The sequence below is a fragment of the Hippocampus comes genome, unplaced genomic scaffold (assembly GCF_001891065.2).
Source record: "Hippocampus comes isolate QL1 unplaced genomic scaffold, H_comes_QL1_v1.1 scaffold78, whole genome shotgun sequence".
Taxonomy (NCBI): Eukaryota; Metazoa; Chordata; class Actinopteri; order Syngnathiformes; family Syngnathidae; genus Hippocampus; species Hippocampus comes.
In genome coordinates this window covers 1,023,598-1,036,208 of record NW_017805798.1, presented here as the reverse complement: position 1 = coordinate 1,036,208, position 12,611 = coordinate 1,023,598, and the positions used below count along the sequence as shown (strand labels likewise).

Sequence of the window (12,611 nt, the reverse complement as noted above, 5' to 3'; positions counted from 1 at the left end):
GTCTGGTGAGGGGCTCTTCCAGAGCTCCCTAATGATCTGTAAATAAACAGTGGCGGCTCGCTCTTTTTGTGAATGGGCATAGGTGACGAAAGTACTCACACTCGTCTGTACTAAAGTAGATATTTATGTTGGGCGGGGGGGAAGCAGAAGTACTGTTTCGACTCCATTACAAAGCTTTAACTATTAGAAACTTGGTAGGTTGGTCGATACTACTGTAGTTTAGTAGGTAGCTAGTTAGGAGGGCGCATCGATAGGGTGATATACAGTATACAGCAGGTTTCTTGATGACTAGGTAAGTAGGTAGGCAGGAATGTAGATGGCTTGGTGTCTAGGTAGGTACTACCTATTCTAGATAGTGATTAACTAGGTTGTAAGGTTGCAAGTATGTTAGCATGTAGGTAGCTTGTTGGCGAGGTAGGTTGCTACCTAGGTAAGAAATCAAGGTATGTCGGTTGCTTGGTAGCTAGCTCGGTAGGTAGCAAAGTGGGAAGGGAGCGATGTTGAAAGGTAGATATGTAGGTAGCTACAAAGGAAGGCACAGACAGAAATATGTTGGCAGTTTGATAGCTATGAAGGTAGTTAGCTAGGTAAGAAGACAGGTAGGTAGGTTGTTTGCTAGGTGGCTAACTAGGTATGAAGCAAGGTAGGAAAGTAGCTTGGTTGCTGGGTAAATAGTAATAGTCAGTAAGTTAAAAAAAAATCAACCAGTCTGATATTCCTGGACAACACATTGTTGAGTATTTCTGAGGAAATTGTCTTTGTTTCTCCTACAGCTGCGTGTTCATTGATGGTGTGGCATGGTATCTTGTGCTCTATTCACAGGCCTGACAGGAACACACCTGTTATACACGGGATGTCCCTGAACCCCCCCCAACAATACACACGGCAGCCCTTTGAACGCAGCCCCGTGTTAAATATAGGGCATGCGATGCCGGATCGCAGTCCCTTGACTTGTTGAGAAGAGTCGGCCACTTTTCACACCACTGATGCCTCACACCGCCTTCCTGACCTGATCATTTGATACCAGACCAGATCAGAGAGGGTGCACCGGACAACCACTGCCACCTTCTGGCTTGCCAAGATAGAGAGGTGCACTATCAAACCAGGCTTCAAATCTAACCCTGGCTTCAAACTGTAGATTAAAACTCAGCATAATTTGAAAACCCTAACCTTTGTGTGAAACCCGAACCCAGGCCTGAAACCCAATTGGAAACCCCAACATGAGCTTGAAAACTTGATTTGAAACCATATCTCAGACTAGAAATCACAATTTGAGGGGGAAAAAGTTACTCTGGTTTGGGTTAAAACTAGAATGAATGAATGAAGATGATGATGGACCAACAGAATAAATGCTTGTTATATGATGGGGCCTATTGTCCCAAAATGTCCGCTCTCTGTGTCTTCTCTGTCCTCTGCTGTCATAAAAAAGACATTTCCAAAAGGACCCTTTGAGGTTCGAAGGCGAGTCAAAGAGTTTCTGGAGTTCAACTTTTGCCATCAACTTTAATCCACGTGTCCCACTCGGGAACAATCATTTGTGTGCTTCTCCCTCATTAATTAAGCATATGTCTTCCATTTGAGATCGGGCAGGAGTGCACACAAAAGCACAATTTGCACCCAATCTGAAAGTGTAATGAGAGCTTTGGAAAAAGAAAAAAAAAAGCCAAAATGACAAAGACGAGTCAAGACAAAGGCGGACGAGGCTTCCCGCTGAATGCAGATGATTGTGTAACGAGGGATTAAGTGCTGGATTAGGGGTCTTTATGAAGATGTTTCTGATCCTCATTAAGGACCCCGTCTCATATCGGGCCATCGATCCCCACCCCCTCCCCCAGCATCCGCGCCCTCTGGAGGAGGAAAGATAAAGAAAAAGCGAGGAGGAAAAGAAAGACGCGTTTCTAATAATACTTTCCCCCGAGACGTCACTCACTCACGGGGGTGGGAAGTAGAACATGATTTTTATATTTCATACACGCTTTTTCATTTTACGTCACAGGCTGTAATAGCAACTGAGATAAGTAACTTCACTAATTACCTGATTGAAGAGCCACATGCTTTCAATGGATTGAGATACTTTCTGCAGCGTTTTATTGTGAATGCAGAGCGGTGTCTCAATTGTCAAATGTGTACGTCTTGATTGTGGTAGAATCGCTTCAGTATTGCTTTGAAACCTGTGCCCGGGCCTGAAACCTTAATTTGAAAGCCTGAACCTGATTTGAAATCATGCTTTAGAACCGTAACCCTCATTTAAAACCCTAACCCTTGTTTGAAACCCTACTTTGAAACGTAAACCATGGTTTTTACCATCCAGCCTCGGAAGGCTTGAAGATTTGACTAATCCAGCCAATTACTCGATTATTTGATGGAATAATTGATCGTATAATTGACTCTTCAAAGACAAAATCGTGACACCCCTCGATACTCTAACCATGTCTAGTAACCCTAACCCAGGCTTAAAACCCTAACTTGAAAACCAAACCCTGTCTTTAAACACTGACCATGGCTTGAGACTCTCAATTGTAACCCTAACCAATTCTTGAAACCTTACTTCAAAACACCATTCCTTGTTAGCCAGAGCTTGGGGCTTAAGGTAGGGTTTCAAGGAAGAGCTGTGGGGTTCCAAGTCTTGGTTAGGGTTTCAAAGTGAGGTTTCAATAAAGGATTAAGCTATTTTATGACAAGGTTAGTGTATAGAACAACCATTGCTGTTTCAATTTCAAGAAAGGTTTGAGCTTTCAAGTTAGGGCTTGCAATCATGGTTAGGGTTTCAAGACAATGTTACGTTTCCAGTTTTAGGCTTTTAAGAAAGCCAAGGTTATTTTTTTTAAGGTAGGGTTTTCGCCAAGAATTAGGGTTTCAGGTCAGGGTTGTGGTTGTAAATGTGGGTTACAAGTTTATCTTATGGTTTCAAACAGGGTTAGGGTTTCAAATGAGGATCTTTGGCCTTCACTTCCCCAGGAAAACTTGCGTGCAGAGTTGCATGTACTTCCCCCGCCGACCATGCTGTGGCAGTGCAGCGCTTCGTTGACCACGTTGCCAACTTCCTCTTGGCAACGAAGTAGTTGTTGTCAAACGTTGCTAAGGAAGTTGCCCAGCTACTTATTTGTAATCGAGACGCTCCGATGGGCGGTAAACCGACGGTAAACGGGGCTGGGACTATCGGATTGATTGTATTTTAATGACAATCAAACGACAGCTAGAATGTCTTTAATGCCTTTGAGAATCTGTAGAGTGTGTTTAATCGGCCTATGCTGAGTTAGTTTAGCGAGAAACATGCTAGCCTAGCCGCATTACGATCCAGCCAAGTGTTGTTAGCCACAGATTCATCCCAGTATCTGTATTATTTCATTTGTTTCGAGCGAGAGGATGAAACAGGGCGACATTTTACAAATCAAAGTGGAAGCGAGCCAAGGATGACGGAGAACGGAGACGGCGCGAGGCCGGGCAACCGCAGCCCGGCGACGGTCGCCAATGACGCTCGAGCGCCAAAGGGCCCGTCGTTGGACCGCAAAATGTGCAAGGAATTCAATAACGCCCTCAAACTGCAGCAGGCTGCGCGGAACGCGGCGGGGGATAGTCCGTACCAACCTCGACCGCCCTCACTGCCCAACAAGTGGAAGGGCAAGAAGATGCCGGAGGAGAACGTCCGTGCCCGGAAGCTGAGATCCAGCCAAGAGAGCCTGAGCGACCCGGTGGGCTCGTCCACTGACTCTCTCAAAGAATTGGGTTCCCCTACGAGCGAGTCCAGCGTGGCGCCCCCCGGGGTGTTCCGGAAGAGAGGTAGCAGCCTGTCCGACTGCGAGGGCAGCCCGACGGCCGAGCCGCCGAGCGACTGCCCGGAGCTCCGGCTGCGGTCCTCCAGGGTGCGCCTGTCGCCTGTACAGTCCAGATCGGCGCCGCTGCCCGCCCTGCGGCACAACTTCATGTCGGCCGCGCTGAAGGCCACTAATAGGATTGACAAGGATTGTTCAGATTACTGCGCCCGGAGGAGCGACGAGAGGCTGCTCCTGCACAGGAACCTGAGCGAGAGCGACGCAGGTTCAGATAGCCTGTCCGTCACCTCCATGAGGTCTACCAGCAGCGTGTTGAGCCCCATCAAACCGCAGGAAGTCAGAAACAGGTACGCTGCACTTGTGGCGGGAAGCACAAGAAAATTGATGTTGTAGGCATCTGGACTTCTCTGTGCGAAGTTGTGTTATGGGGGTCAAGTAAGAGTTGGTCAATCTCGTTGGGTTAACCAACCAATGGCCCAGCTCTACTTTAAGGGTCAAACAATGACCTTTCCGTCAGCCGTTATTATCTGGTCAATAAACAAAGAAGTGAGTAAGTGAGTGCGGTGTCTTTTAGGAGCTTTCTGGAGGGTGGAGGGTTAGGTAGCGGCGCCCTGCTGGGGGTGGAGGAGCTCCAGCGCTACTTCCCTGACCGGAGGCTCGGAGTCTACGTGGTCACATGGAACATGCAGGGCGAGAAGGTACGATGCAGATTCTTGACAACGCTATATTGGCGTGAACATCACTGAACTTCATTCAATAATGGTGTGTATGTGCGCGTGCATGTCTGTGTGTGTGTGTGTGTCTGTGTCTTTGTATTGTGTTTATGTTTGTTATGCCCCAGGGCCTCCCGTCTAACCTCGATGACCTCCTCCTTCCGACTGACTCAGAATTTGCACAAGATTTTTACATTATCGGAGTGCAGGAAGGATGTCCTGACAGGTACTCGGCTATGATCTATGATGTTGCTTTGGGCATCACTCATTTATGTGTGTGCGTAGGAGGGAGTGGGAGACACGCCTCCAGGAGTCTCTGGGTCCACATTATGTCATGCTGTACGGAGCATCCCACGGTGTCCTGTACCTCAGCGCCTTCATCCGCAGGGACCTGATCTGGTTCTGCTCCGAGGTGGAGCACGCCACCGTCACCACCAGGATCATCTCGCAGATCAAGACCAAAGGGGCCGTGGCCGTGGCCTTCACTTTCTTCGGCACGTCCTTCCTCTTCATCACGTCACACTTCACCTGTAAGCGTCAAAGGCAGACTTTGGAAGATGCCGTTTTGTCACGTTATTTTCACGCCTTTTAAAGAACACGCATGTCAGGTTAATTGAAGGCTCGAAATTCTTTATGTGCCCTGCGATTGGCTAGTGAACCATCCAAGGTTTCCCCTGCCTCATGATAAACGCGATACAAAATGTCTTCCAGCCGGAGATGCCAAAGTGTACGAGAGGATTTTGGACTACAACAAGATCGTGGAGGCGTTGGCGCTTCCCAAGGGACTCCCGGATACCAACCCCTACCGATCCACGTCATGTAAGGAAGTGGTTTTCAAACTAAGGGCTGTCGTTTGGGTGCCCGCAAAATTGCAATAAAACTATACTGTGTCATTTGGAAAAAAAGGGAGCGGTGCATCAACAAGACAAACATAACGCACGCATCATATGAGAAGCCATAATAAACCATTTTCTCCTTACGTGAACTTTAAGACAATTTAAATTTGTGATATGATTACGATCACATTAATCTGACTTCACGAAATGAATAATTTTTTTTCTTAATCTAAAGGCAGGAATAAAGAACAAGGTATGCTTTCGACTCGCTAATTCACCTTTCTTTTGGTAACAGAGCCTGTGCTCTTTGTCAATTTGTGCTCAGGGCCGTCTGATATAAAAGTAGCGCTTCGGCACCATCTTGTGGCATTTTGGTGGCAAAGAACTAGATTGTAGTGAGGTGCAGGAGCTTCTTAATAGACAGTTCAGTCATGTCTCATATAAATGTAGTGCTTTGCTGCCATCTTGTGGCATATGCGGGCAATCCTAACCCTGTTTCGGCAAGTATCAATTACGAGGGCATTTTTGCTCTTCATGGTCATGTTTTATTCATTTATCCCATTGAATTATTTAATTGATACGTGTGTAAATGATGAAACAAAGATCTGTAAAGATATAAAAATATATTGTGTTAAATTGATAACTGACAACATATAACAAAGGAATTGAATGATTATTATTACAATTATTTTCCATAACATCTGGACTTCAACACTTTAAAAGTTGCTATATTAATAATCATCATCATAATTCACGTTATTGTTTTTGCATCATCTATGAATGATTAGGCTCATCTCTCCATTTTCAAAATGTATGAATCAAGTGTTTTGCGTGGTCACTTAGCGTCCTGTAGGGCAATACCTAAAGTGCTGTGCCTCTGTCTTTGTGTCACGTAGCTGACGTCACCACAAGGTTCGACCAGGTCTTCTGGTTCGGGGACTTTAACTTCCGTCTGGGTCACGAGCGCGCCAGCGTGGACACGATCATCAAGAGCACGTCGGGCGACCACATGGACGCCCTGATGGAGCACGACCAGCTGTCCAAGGAGATGAAAGATGGTAGATTTTCATGCATTTCTTGTGGTGGGTAGATAGGTATGGAGGTATCAAGATAGGTAGGTTGGTGGAGAAGTAGGTCGGTAGGTAGGTAGAGAGGTATAGTGTAGAAAAGTTTATTTGTAGATTTTTTTTAAACCACAGAATGAAATTGATGCAGATGATGTGGCGTTTCCAGGTTCTATCTTCAAAGGTTTTCGGGAGGCCGGGATCCATTTCCTGCCCACGTATAAGTTTGACATTGGCAGTGACGTGTATGACACCAGCGCCAAACAGAGGACACCATCGTACACAGTAAGAAGCACGGCCGCCGTCAACCCCCATCCCCTCAAAGAAAAAGTTTGCATACTTCCCCAGGACAGGATCTTGTTCCGGACCAGGTATGCAGATGACATCCACGTGCTCAAATACGCCAGCTGTTCCAGCATCAAGACCTCGGATCACCGGCCCGTCATCGGGATCTACCACGTCAAACTGAAGGCGGGCCGAGACACGTGAGTACCATTTATGAGGCTCTCTGATTGGTGGAGAAGCAATCTGATAATCCCCAGACCTCAACCCCATTGAAAACCCGGGGCAGGGGAGGATCAGGTTGCTGGATAATTTCGAGAGATTGTGCAAACACATCTCACCCAGGGGTGCAGTAACATTTCTACGACTATTGTAGGTAGGTATGTACAGTTAAGTAGGTTGATTGCAATCTTAAGTCGTTAGACGGACAAGTATCACCTATAAGTAAGTCAATAGATGGGTATGTAAGGAGGTAGTTGGATCAGAAGTTGATAAAAAGTAGGGCGTGGCCTATTGAGTGAGCGATATAGCTCTTTTAAAATCAGCAAAAATGGTCAGATTTTTTGGGGGCTAATTAAAGGATATTTTCACACAACACCACATTACAACATAAGACAAAGATGATGACATTTAGACATTAAAAAAAAAAAAAAATCATCACTAACTTAGAACTTTGTTGTGTCTGTGTTGTGCAGCATTCCGTTGGGAGCGGGCCAGTTTGACCGCAGCCTGTACCTGGAGGGCATCAAGCGGAGGATCAGCAGGGAGCTCAAGATGAGGGAGGCCATGAAGAACCAAAGCAGCGTGTGCGCCATCTCGTGAGATACACCTGAAACTACAGACGGTACCTACAGCACCACCTACTGGTCAGAATGGGGAGAACTCGAGGGCAGGAACCTCGACATCCCCGTTATTCCGATGTCAGTATTAATGTCATTATGCATTGGGACATTTTTAGAGAAACTAGCACATGATTAAAGATGTGTTTTTTTTAGATGCCATTGAAAAGAATGGAGATTTTTTGGGGGGGTTGTTTTTAAATTTGTCATCATGAGCAGCTGCTACCTTTCCATTTTTTCATTTCAAAGATTTTGTGTGTGGTTCTAACCATATGCCTTGTATCAGGTGTTCTCAAATTGAGGGTCGAAACGATACATCAGCTGATATTGGCACTTTTAAAATCGGCACTTTTTTTTTCGCTGAGTATAAAGTTAAACAAATACTAAAAATATTGTAAAACTGTCAAATGTTCTGCCTGTAATCCATATCTTTATTTGAAAAACAATAATTTTTTATTAATTATACATATATTTTTAAATAATGTTCATAATGATTAATCAATTATCAGATTTTTTTTTCTGCCAAACACCAGCATCAGCCTGAAAAAAAAAATCCATATGGGGCCCTGAAAATGAGAAAACAAACCATGACCCAACTACACCTCCCTACTTTAGCTTTGGGCTGATTAAAAGCATTGACATCATTGTGACATCCGTAAGAAAAAATACATTTTATATATGTATACTGTACTGTATATGGGAGAAAAACGTCATCCTTTGCCAGAGTAAAAAGCATACTATTAGAAGAATAGTATTTTTTAAAATTCTATTCTATTTAAATAGGTTATTAATCTGTTTTTATACATAGCAAAATTAGAGAGTGCTATTTAAAAAACATCACAAACATATACCTATGATGTTTTTTGGAGGCAGGGTCGGGGGGGGGGGCAGTATGGATTAATGGCATTTTCATTCATTTCAATGGGAAAGTTGATTTGACGATCGAATAAGGATTACCACAAAAAACATTCTAAAGAAATTACAAAGAATTTGAATTGTCCTTTGATGAAAAAAAATGCTGTAAAAATTTAACTTTACTCTTACAGCATTGTAACAGCTTAATTGGCATTAAGGTTATAATGGGATACTTGGAAAAATTTCTCCCATGAACCCAAAGGGTTTGAGAGCCCCTGCCTTTTATATTACTTGTATTACTATTGTTGTAACTTGTCTATGTACTGGAATTCCTGGGTCCTGTCATTTCCACGAAAAAACGTTAAAAAGTGCCTGTTTCAATCTCTTCAGGATCTCTTTTTCTACAGAAACACTGTACTACATTTTTTTTAATGTGTCAAGTGGGCTTTTATTTAACACAGTTGACGTCCACGTTTCAGTCAGCAATAAAAAGAAGACATCTTGTCTGAAATGTCCATTCTACAAAGTGTTCCTCATTCAAACATTTCACATGTTTTTCACCAGCGGTCAGGATAAATTGTCAGTGCTTATGTTGATTATTGACAGGCACGGTGCGACAGCAGGGCGAGGGGGATGCTTTAGCTTCGTCAGAAATCTTAGTAGTAGTCCCTGTTAAGGCCCTCCTTTACTTTGTATTTTACATTTTCAATTAATTTGTATTCATTTAATGAAGTTTAAAAAGTAGTTAAAAAGTATCCAGTCTGATTTTGGTATTGCCCTGTGGCCACTTGTGATTTTTTTTTTTTTTTTTCATATTCTTTGGCCAGCCCCGAAGTGAAGCACAGAGAAAGAATAAATACTACCTTGTGTTCCAGGTGACTTACTGTTGACTCCAGGTATTGGTCCGCACCCCGAAAGTTCAGTGTCTGTTTTATTTATGTACATTTTTTCAGAATCATGATTATTATTGTTATCGGAAGAGACGGTAGGTGCGCGGCAGCCGCCCGTCTTTGCTGGAGAGGGCAGCCTGGATGTGCTCGTAAGACGGCAGCTCTGTCAGGTCCCCCAGCGCCGCCACAGCCGGCTTGCTGCGCAGCATCTTGGCTGTCACTCGCTTGATGTCGTCCGCCTTCACCTCACCTGCAATGCACCCCCCCAAAACAGCACACTCAAACAATCAGGAAGGACCTAATTTTGGTCAAACGCGTTTCTTCCGAACATTTTTCTATCTTTGTACTTGCTAATTCACCTTTCTTTTAGGAACAGAGCCTGTGCTGTTGGTTCCTTTTCCGCTTTGGACATTTTTTTGGGTCAAATTTTATGACATTTTTATATTGGATTGTTTTAAAAAAAGAAATTTTAGCACAGATTTTGCTCATTTTATTTTAGTTTATTTTTAAGATGTTTTTGTAAAATGTATCTCGTTGGAGAATTGATGGAAGAATTTGTTTTTCATATTTAATTTTTATCAATTGTTTTTTCATACATTTTAAAATTCAGTATTTTAAGATAAACATTTCTTGAAAGTCTTTTGAATATTATTTTAGTCGTTATTTTGGCTAATTTAGTTTTTCCATATTGACAACAACTATTGATTTCATTATTTTTAACCAAAATAAAATAAAAATGAAAGAACATTTCCCCCCCAAATTTCTATAATTCGGTCAGGAACATTATATCGATGAATTGTATATAAATGGATTTTCATTGTGTGTGCATGTGTAAATATTTCATATATTATATATATTTATCTTGTTTTTTAAAATTATTTTGTAAGATTTTTACATTTTTATCAAATGTTCTAATTTTGAGTCAATTTTCTTTTTCTTATTTAAATTTTGTTTGACTTTTGACCTCTCCCACAAAATAGACGTCCATTTTTCCTCCCCCTCCCCTACTCACTTATGAGGGCACAGAGCTCATGCGGCAGTTTCCTTTTGCCCGTGGAGAGCACCTGGCGGCCGACGTCTTCGAAGATGACGGGCCGGGCTTCCAGGTTCATCATCAGCATGGACTTGAGCTGCGTCTTGGCACGCTCCAACTCCATCTGGACTCCGCCCCCAAATAAAACAATGTCAATGAATTTCAATACAAAAACCAACAAGGCACGAGTCCAAGCGGCGCACCGACCTCTCCCGCCGTTCCTGCCATCTGAATGAATTCCCGTGTTATGATCTCTACCATTTCGCGAACCTGGGGGTAACAAGTGGAAGAGATGAGTATGAAGGGAACGGGTTCCGTGATCTGTGTGACATTCGTCAAGTCGGGGTCCGACCTGCCGGGGGTCGGCGCTGGCGTGGATGCACAGCAGGCCGCTGTCCTCGTAGCTGTGGTGGTACGATGTGGCGTTGTACATCCAGTGATGCCTTTGGGAAACGCGCGACGATCCCAACACAAAATGCACACAAAATTAATACCGACATAGCTTAACGATGGAGTGCTCCCCTGCTAGGATGCGGGTCACCTGTGGTGGCCACATTCTTATCATGTTTATCGAGCAACAATGACTAAAGAATGAATGATAAATGCACAGACGCCAACAAAAGACAAACAGGGAAAAAAAAAATGGGGGGGGGGGGGGAGAACATATCTGTTGCGGATACTTTTTTTTTTTTGTTCCTCTTTTTATGTTTAACTGAATGAAAATTTGTTGTACCTGTTGAGGACATTGAGGTAGAGGCGCGTGAACATGCCTTTGCCAGGTCCGCCCGCCGAAAAAGAGCCACCGCCACCCATCATCATGTTGAGAACCGCCAACGGGATGAAGTCGTCCTCCTGGACAAAGGATAAATGAAGTCATAAAACATTTTTAAAAAAAACACTTAAAATAAACACAACAAAAATCGAATAAACCACAAACACAAGTAACAGAAAATGAAAAATTAAAAAAAGGAAAACGATCCAAACAAACAAAAAAAAAAAACTACACAACACACCACAAAAAAGGGTAGACCACGAAAAAACAAAAGCAAAATAAATGTATGAACTATAAAACTAAAATGTAAACGCACCAAACCAACATCACAAAGGGAAAACACATAAAACAGACACAAAACAAAAAATAAAAACGCTATGAAAAATTAACTACAAATAACCCTCCCCACAAAAAAATGCAAAATAACCGCCAAAATACAAAAACAAACAAAAAAGCGAAACACAAACCACAACACAAAACAAAAAGAGTAAAAGAACTTAAAAAAAAAAAAACACAAACATTTTAAAACGCAGAAAAACAAACCAAGCACTAAACACCCTTAAAAAAAAAAAAAAAAAAGCAAACAACAAACTAAAGAAAAATCTAACCGCATATCTGTGAATACACCCCAATATAAACAAACACACACAAGACTACTATAAATATAAATAGATCATCTCAATGACGATGGTAAGCACCAGGAAGGAGCAAGTCTCCAGTCCGATCATGATGTGCGTGAGTTCAGGTATGGGTGTGGGTCCCAGGCTCACGTCCGACATGTCCTTCTCCATCTGAAACGTTCATTCCGATGATTATTTCACTCGCCCGTTCCCAAAAGCGCCGCCCAGGTGAGAAAGCGCGGCACCGCTCACCTTGACAATGCCCCCCGTGTACTGCGCCACGGAGCGGTCAACGGCGACCGGCGTGACGTCGGCCCATACGGGCCGGACGCCCAGAAGGTAGCGGCGGGCGTACGCCACCAGCCGCTCGTGCTCCACACCCACGCCGGCCAGGACCATGCGCTCGGGACGGTAGTAGCCCGAAAGGTAGCCGTGTAGCACCGCCTTGTCGATTTTGTCCACGTTGTGTGGCGGGCAGAAGCGGGGAAGTCCTACCGTGTTGCCTCGGTACGCCGCCTTCGACCAGATGCGCACGATGCACAACGTTACACCCAATTGTTACACTTGAGGGCACCGCGCACTTCATTGCTTGACAGTCACCGAAAGAACGGCAGACTCACGGCGTGAATCATCTCGGTGAGTAATGGCTCAGGGTCCGGCCGCAAGTTCAGGTCCTCCAGCTCGAAGCGGATTGCCATCCTTGTCATCTCCATCTCCTCATCTGGACACAAATAACGCGTCGTCAGAAACGCCACCTTCCGATTGGCCGAGATGTTAGCGGGCGGCGGACTCACCCAGCAGGCGTGGCTGCAGGACCGCATCGGCCAGGAGGCTCACCACTGTGTCCAGACCCTTCACCTCGGCAGACACCGCATACATGGTGGTGTCCCTGACCACAACCGACAACTTCCACGTTCATATCACAGCGGCAAAT

At 44.1% G+C, this 12,611-nt stretch overlaps 2 protein-coding genes across 3 annotated transcripts in view; one reads left to right on the top strand and one right to left on the bottom strand.

Moving 5' to 3' along the window:
• The first annotated feature begins 2,930 nt into the window (after window positions 1-2,930).
• On the top strand, window positions 2,931-7,492 carry inpp5e (inositol polyphosphate-5-phosphatase E). The gene is made up of 9 exons (XM_019885510.1): window positions 2,931-4,120; window positions 4,348-4,471; window positions 4,615-4,712; window positions 4,772-5,016; window positions 5,198-5,305; window positions 6,219-6,380; window positions 6,556-6,671; window positions 6,735-6,871; window positions 7,364-7,492. Exons 1-9 carry the CDS (start codon window positions 3,414-3,416, stop codon window positions 7,488-7,490), a joined length of 1,824 nt encoding a protein of 607 aa, XP_019741069.1. The 5' UTR covers window positions 2,931-3,413; the 3' UTR covers window positions 7,491-7,492.
• Window positions 7,493-8,792: 1,300 nt separating this feature from the next.
• pmpca (peptidase, mitochondrial processing subunit alpha) overlaps window positions 8,793-12,611 on the bottom strand; it is a 9,350-nt gene continuing 5,531 nt past the window's right edge. Inside the window, exons 5-13 of one of the 2 annotated variants that reach the window (XM_019885511.1) lie at window positions 12,472-12,566; window positions 12,298-12,398; window positions 11,930-12,193; window positions 11,756-11,848; window positions 11,019-11,137; window positions 10,638-10,728; window positions 10,493-10,555; window positions 10,265-10,409; window positions 8,793-9,502 (exon numbers count right to left, since the gene is read on the bottom strand). In XM_019885511.1, the coding sequence (XP_019741070.1) occupies window positions 9,333-9,502; window positions 10,265-10,409; window positions 10,493-10,555; window positions 10,638-10,728; window positions 11,019-11,137; window positions 11,756-11,848; window positions 11,930-12,193; window positions 12,298-12,398; window positions 12,472-12,566 (1,141 nt within the window). In that variant the 3' untranslated portion in view covers window positions 8,793-9,332. The remainder of the gene's footprint in view (window positions 9,503-10,264; window positions 10,410-10,492; window positions 10,556-10,637; window positions 10,729-11,018; window positions 11,138-11,755; window positions 11,849-11,929; window positions 12,194-12,297; window positions 12,399-12,471; window positions 12,567-12,611) is intronic. The other variant, XM_019885512.1, reaches the window with a different exon arrangement.